This window comes from Rhamphochromis sp. 'chilingali' (genome assembly GCF_963969265.1).
Source record: "Rhamphochromis sp. 'chilingali' genome assembly, chromosome: 2".
Classification (NCBI taxonomy): Eukaryota; Metazoa; Chordata; class Actinopteri; order Cichliformes; family Cichlidae; genus Rhamphochromis; species Rhamphochromis sp. 'chilingali'.
The window spans coordinates 537,573-545,000 of NC_137930.1; the positions used below are offsets into that span (position 1 = coordinate 537,573).

The following is a 7,428-nucleotide window of genomic DNA, read 5'->3' on the forward strand; positions in this document are numbered from 1 at the left end:
GTGAACGTATTAATTGGGATGAAAATGAACAGAGCAGGAACATTTTCAATGTTGAGAGAAAACCAGAGAAAGCTCGGAGGCAGCTGCTCGTTCCAGAAAGTTCCTGATAAACACAGAAACACTCTCTAACAATGGTCTTCATCTCATCTTGAGTGTTTGTTTCCAGAAACATCCCCTCCTCACCCTCCTCACCCTCCTCTGCTCTCAGCCACTTCCTTCGTTTGTTTGCAGCAGGTCCTGGATCAGTTCAGTGATGGGGGGAGGTCAGGGTTTGGGTTAGTTTAGGCATGTTTTTGGAAAACACTTGTAATCATTAAAGCAAAGCATTAATCGGCCTCATTTACCAACAGTGCACAGATGCCGGTCCATCGTAAGGAAGCACACGTCTTTGAAACGACTGCTAATAATTATTATTGCCTTTTAGACTCTAATTAAAGTTTTCCAAAACATTATAAGCACCGAAATGCTTCTTCTTCTCACAGATCACGTCCTCCTCGGCTCCACGTTTTCTTCTTGTCTGCTTCTCGTTTCACTCCAAACATTGTGGAGCCACAGTCGCTGTTTGAGGGGAAACAATATTCAGCAGCCCGTTATTTCAGCCTGATTTATTTATCTCTCTGTTATTTAAAACAGTCATCACTCCCATGGAAAGCGGTCCCTGATCTGGATTCTTCCTTGGAGTTAGGAAAGTGTTTTAAAGGTTTCTGCAGCCGGACGTTCTCCTTCTTTCTTGGCTTAGCAGTGCAGGTTTCTCTCTTACATCATTGCAGCGCTCTTCAACTTCACCTGGCCGTACGCAGGCAGTGAGCACAGTCTGATTTACTAACATGTTTCCCTAAATCTGATGGTGATTTTTTTGTTTTCATGCACGTGTTAGTAAAGCAGGTCCAGAGATATTGAATCTTGGAAGTTACAAGTTTGAATATTTTAACCGTATTATTTTTAGAAATGTTGATTTTATTGCTTGAAGTTTAAAAACCTGGCGCGCTCTAAAACATAATATGATCAATAATCAATAATGGCAGGAGGTTTATCCATGATGGGGAGCACACGTACACGGGTGTCATGAGAAAGGGGCGGAGCTTGTTCTAAGTAATGTGACGGTAAAGTTAAAATAGCTACACAGAGCACTCAGGTGCTAACTTCTGAACTGCAGCTTCACTCTTCAGGTGCGCTCCTACCTGTCTGAACTGTCCCGTGGCTAATCTCGCCATCCTTCCTGGAAACCGCTGTCAGCTGATACACTGTCCCGGGTTGCAGTCCCGTTATATTACAGATGGTGGCGCTGCTGGTCTCTCCATCAGACTTGCAGTGGGCAGGACTGGACCATGAGTCCAGAATGCAGAACAGACTGAAGTTACAGGACAGACTGGCGGACGTTACCTGCACCGCGATGGAGTCTGAGCTGGAGCTGATCTCCTTCAGGTCTGCGGAGCATCGGGGACCCTCTGAGGTCTGGACCTGCATCAGGAGGTCACAGAGAGAAGGGTCAGGGTCAAATGGTGTTTGTGAAACTCAAAGGCCTGGTGTCTGATGTCTTTTTTACACAAATGGCCTTCGCAATGCAAATGCAGAGGAGGTTGTCTCCTCCTGGGATCAAACCAAAGGGTTCATACTCGTGACACGAGTGTTTAAATGCCTGCACAGAGGTAAAAAGTTCCCCTATTAACATCGCACTCTCAGAAAATAAGGCACTTTATTGTTTCTGTAGTGCTTACACTCTCTAAGAAATGAAAAGAGTACGAGTGAGGGCCCAAAGCACTCTGTTGTGTATTTCCCCTGAGCCTGATTCTGTTGGAGGGTTCTTCCTGTCTAAAAGGAGTTCTTCCTTCCCACTGTCACCACAGACCATTGTCAGGTTGCCTCCGTATTACTTATTGGTCTTTGGCTTACAACAGAAAGCGGATGTAGATAAATGATCCGGTAACTCACCGTCTTTGCGCCCCAAACGAATCCAAGAATCAAACATGTAGCGGCACATCTGAGCATCCCTGATTTAAATCTGACCGCTCGGTAATAAACACGCTTCCTCTGACACACTGACAGTTACAGACATCTTTCAGCTGAAGTACTTTGGTCCAGAGAGGAGCTGGAGGTTTCCTCCATCAGCTCCAGAGGCTGAAATGATCTGGAACTTCTTTCTCCTGCATCCCGGACCCGTGTGACTCTTTTCTCTCTGGGTCCATCGATCTTTAAACTTTCCCTCAGCGAGCAGAGGCACGTTCTGCACACCCCGCCCTGCTTTCCTTCCTGCCCGCCTCGGACTTTCTCCATAACCTTTAGCATCAAACTGAGCTCCATCGCTACCATCAGAGTGGGCTATTGTTGGGGTTGAGTTATCCAATCAGGAAACAGCCTCACACCAGAGGCTCGCTCTATTTATGTATGAGCAGCATCAAAGTCTGCTTTATGTTGCACGCACACCGTTTCTTCATCTTCATCACTGCAAAATCAGACCTTAAACCACACACAGAGGCTGCACCTCCTCTTTATTTCCACCACTGATTAAGTCATTCATTAGTCTATGCTTCTTCATCGCCTCTGATAAAATGTGTCTGAACTGCTTGATCAAAGGAGCTTGGAAAGAAAAGCGTCTGGACTTCTTTAAGTTGCTTGAAGACGTTTCACCTCTCATCCGAGAAGCTTCTTCAGTTCTAAGGTCAAATGGTGGAGAGTCCCAGATATAAACCTAGTGGGAGTTTCCCCCCACAGGGGACAAAAGGACCCCCTGATGATCCTCTAATCGCCTGAGCCAAGGTGTGAAACTGGGTGTGGGTCCCAATCAGCCAGACGAAACTCTGGCTGATTTACTCTGGCTGATTCACTCTAGTGACGGACGGAGTCGCTCAGTGAGCGGTAAACAGGAAACACACTTTGAGGTTACTCATACACGATCTTCATTTCAACACGGAAGTCGTGTTCTGAGACTCGACCTCTTGACTACATTTGACTTTGATTTTCAGAATAAAAAAGAGTCTGGAGAGCTTTACCAGGTCAACATGGTAGAGTAAAATAATACTATTAATACTGTGTTTCCATAGTAACACAGGAGTGTGATCGTCTTTTCATACACTCAGTATGTACTGGCTTTGAGCTCTCAATTTGCTCTCCACCAGCTCCACAGACCCAACCATCTGCTTCAGCTGGAAGCAACGCTCCCACGGAGCACCAGAACCACACCAGTCACAGGAAACCGAACCTCTGCCAACATCTGGCAGGTTTCCCACTGATCTTCTTCATACAAGCAGCAAACAGTCAAAGATCAAAATCAAGGAGAATAAAACTGATCTGGAGTTAACCGGCGTGAACTACCGCCAAACACAACACAACATCCTAAACACGTCTAAACACCATTTTAATCAGGTATGAAGACAGGCGTGCTCGCATGTTGAAGTCCTCTAAAATAACAGCATCAAACAGAGGTGGGGTACTCACAGGTGTGGTGGAGGTGACTCTGGACGTAGTAGTGTGAAGCATGCTTGTTGCTGGAGCGGGGGTGCTTGTTGCTGTGGGGCTGGTAGTGGTGGTTGCCGTGGGTTTGGTGGTTGTAGCAGGAGATGCTGTTGCAGTCGTAGGTGGGGTGGTTGTAGCGGGAGATGCTGTTGCAGTCGTAGGTGGGGTGGTTGTAGCGGGAGATGCTGTTGCGGTCGTAGGTGGGGTGGTTGTAGCGGGAGATGCTGTTACAGTCGTAGGTGGGGTGGTTGTAGCGGGAGATGCTGTTGCGGTCGTAGGTGAGGTGGTTGTAGCAGGAGATGCTGTTACAGTCGTAGGTGGGGTGGTTGTAGCGGGAGATGCTGTTGCGGTCGTAGGTGGGGTGGTTGTAGCGGGAGATGCTGTTACGGTCGTAGGTGGGGTGGTTGTAGCGGGAGATGCTGTTGCGGTCGTAGGTGGGGTGGTTGTAGCGGGAGATGCTGTTGCGGTCGTAGGTGGGGTGGTTGTAGCGGGAGATGCTGTTACAGTCGTAGGTGGGGTGGTTGTAGCGGGAGATGCGGTTGCAGTCGTAGGTGGGGTGGTTGTAGCGGGAGATGCTGTTACAGTCGTAGGTGGGGTGGTTGTAGCGGGAGATGCTGTTGCGGTCGTAGGTGGGGTGGTTGTAGCGGGAGATGCTGTTACAGTCGTAGGTGGGGTGGTTGTAGCGGGAGATGCTGTTGCGGTCGTAGGTGGGGTGGTTGTAGCGGGAGATGCTGTTACAGTCGTAGGTGGGGTGGTTGTAGCGGGAGATGCTGTTGCGGTCGTAGGTGGGGTGGTTGTAGCAGGAGATGCTGTTACAGTCGTAGGTGGGGTGGTTGTAGCAGGAGATGCTGTTACAGTCGTAGGTGGGGTGGTTATAGCAGGAGATGCTGTTGCGGTCGTAGGTGGAGTGGTTGTAGCGGAGATTGTTATGAATCTCATGGTGGTTCTACTATCTGCAGTTGTAGCTGGGAAACTATCACTGGGAGTGGTGGGTGGTGTGGTTTTGGTGACTGTGGTATGAGATGGTGCCATGGATGTAGGTGTAGTTGCTGGTGTTGTTATGGATAGTGTGGCTGCAGTCTCTGTGGTTGTGGTGGTACTGGCAGTGGCAGGTGTGGTATCGACGGCTGTGGTTAGAGACGGGTTCGTGGCTGTGGTTGCTGCAGTTGTAGCGGGAGTGGAGGCACGAGTGGAGGGTTGAATGGTGTGTGTCAAGCTGGCTGTTGTAGCTGGCAAAGGGATGGTTGTGTGTGTAGTTGCTGGTGTTGTTATTGATGGTGCGACTGTAGTCTCTGCAGTTGTGACAGGGGTGGTGCTACTGGTGGCTGTAGGAGGTGTGGTTTTGGTGGCTGTGGTTGGAGCAGGCGCTGTTATGCTGCTCGTAGAGGGTGTGGTTACAGCAGCAGTGGTGCTGGTGTTTGTTGTACTCGTTTGTGGGACTGATGGAGCTGAGGTGCTACTTGCAGGGACCGCATCACCTGTTGGTGCTGTTGATAATACTCCTGGAGTCAGACTCTCTGAGATGTTTGGATGAAGGGTGTAGTCTGTGTCTGTGGGCGGGGTCTGGCTGTGAGACCTGGGTGGTCTATATGTGCTGGTGCTGGATGCAGACGGTGGAGGAGTGGTGGTGGTGGTGGGTGCAGCTGAGGCGGTGCTGTCTGAGGGTGCTGCAGATGTTTGGTGTGTGGATCCGTCCTTGGGTTGTAGCTCAGTTATGATGTCTGTTGCTCCACCTGTGCTCACACGTGAGGAACCCAGCGTCACGCCTCCATCTCCGCTCGACTCGGACTGGTTTCTAGCGATGGAGGACGATGACTCGTACAACGACGTGACCACCTCCGTCCTGACTAGGGAGTCACCTCCACCTGACGAGGTCTCCGAGGCGACTGACTGGTCCATGGTAAAAGCAGCTGTGCCATTTAAAGGGGATAGGTGGGTGACTGCAGGGGAAACATCTGGAGGTGACAGATTTTCCGTGACAGCGTTCCCAGGACTCCTGATGGTTTGGGTGGAGTTAGACAGGTCCAGCGGTGTGGATGAAGAAAAGGTGGAGGTGGCTGGAGATGTGTCTGAAAGTGAGAAGAAAGGTGAGAATATAAAGAGCGGCTCTGACTTGTCACATTTACAGATTAGTGAAATCACGCGTTAATCCTGAACGCAAACACCTTACGTTAAAGTTCAGCCCAACCTGGACTCCGCCCACTGATGACAGACACACTTAAGACTGACCTGCGCTGCTTTTAGAGCTTATAGCCCAGTTACTCCAACCTACAAACCAACTACAAAACTAATGTGTGTGCCTGAAGCTCTGCGGTCTGAGCCAGCTGAGCCCGAACATGTGGCTGTGAGTGTTTTCAGATCCCGCAGGTGGAGGTGCATCCTACTAAAGTTTGAAAACTTATGCACAAATTTTAAACAACAAAGTTATGAGGAACTATTTACCCAAAAATGTAGCCAAGGCCTCAGGTGTGTGTCTTTTGTAACCACTTGGGTTGGGTTGACACAGCGTCTAGTTCCTATTTAATGTTAAATGGTCATGTGATTGGTTTACCATGACTAAACCCAGCTCCCAGTAAGCTGAAGACAGCTTCACCCGTCTGTGTGTTGACAAACAGTAACACGTCTGCATTTTCTTGATAGTAACAGTAACGGCGTTGTAACGATAGAAATAGTAATTAGTTAGATTACTAGTTACTGAAAAAGTAACGTGTTAGTAATGCTGTCATTCCCACGAAACACTGTAAATGATTTCAGTTATTAGAGATTAAGTGGAGAACAAGAACACCGTCAACATCTGCAGTCGGAAGTTATCTCAGTGTTTTTCCAGGTTCATCGGGAACGTTTGGGACGGACACCTGCTCTACACCTGAGTGTGAGTCAGCACAGCAGAGAACTGGAAACGCCCCATCAATAATCGCCCTCCATCCAGGACCTGCACTCTTTGACCTGCTGCCTTCTGGCAGATGGTACAGAAGCCTGCAGACCAGGACCACCTGACACAGGATCAGTTTCTTTCCCCTCGCCATCTCCCTCCTAAACAGCTGAACTGTATATATAAACACGATTCTGAATCTGATAAGAATTTGAATATCAGCACGCAAAAATTATGCCGACCCGAGCGTGTGGCAGGGGAGCAGGGCGTTGAGGCGCCATGATCACCCAGCACAGACAGCATGCGTGCTTGTTATTATAACCGAGATAAACAAACTCTGAACTGACGCCTGTCTGCTCCATCCTGCTGTTATTGGAGGTGAAATGAACAGCAGCGGTCCCAGAGCTGGACCCCGGGGGACGAGGAGTTTCTCTTTCGGGCAGCCAGAGCCGCCTGCTCCTGCCTGAAGAATAAATCCTCATTTGGACTTTTTGTTTTCTTGGTTTGACAGTTGTGAAGTGCTCTGCACAGAGCTGAGAGCTCGGGGTGTCATTGGAGGCGTTACAGTAAAACCTGGAGTTTTTAAATCATCCGACTCAGTGTGACGTGCAACGCTTCATCAGGCTGTCACAGCACGTTCACCAAGCTGACAAAGAACGTACAGATTTACTCTTCTTTTTTCAGTTTTCAGAATCAAAACTTTCGTTTTAGCACCCGAAAGTCAAAAAACACACTGTGGAAAAAAATGAAGTAGACATGAAGAGCTCGTCCAGAAGTTAGTAAACCACAGAAGGAAGCATCGCAGATGCTGGGCTCATCCAAATCTCACGACAAAGCAGCAGCAGGGAGGATGTTATGGTTCGATCTAAGGGTGGACGCATGGCATTCAGACATGTTGGAGCTCCTGTTAGCAGAGATGGGAGCACACTGAGGAGGCCGAGGAACCAGGCGGCGAGTGAGCTGTGGCAGGGTCTCGCCTCATGTCTGAGGTCAATCAGTAATTTTTCCCTTATTTCCAGATACTTGTATATTCAGCACCATGCATGATTTGAGCTATGAGCGCACTTGTTACCAGATGCAGTGACCTGATTGGTCAGATCCGA

At 48.9% G+C, this 7,428-nt stretch overlaps 1 protein-coding gene across 2 annotated transcripts in view; it reads right to left on the bottom strand.

Annotated features, from left to right (window-relative positions):
- ptprbl (protein tyrosine phosphatase receptor type B, like) overlaps positions 1-7,428 on the bottom strand; it is a 29,748-nt gene that overhangs the window by 20,908 nt on the left and 1,412 nt on the right. For both annotated transcript variants that reach the window (XM_080875978.1, XM_080875977.1), the window contains exons 2-3: positions 3,436-5,522; positions 1,182-1,461 (exon numbers count right to left, since the gene is read on the bottom strand). In XM_080875978.1, coding sequence (XP_080732104.1) covers positions 1,182-1,461; positions 3,436-5,522 — 2,367 coding nt within the window. The remainder of the gene's footprint in view (positions 1-1,181; positions 1,462-3,435; positions 5,523-7,428) is intronic.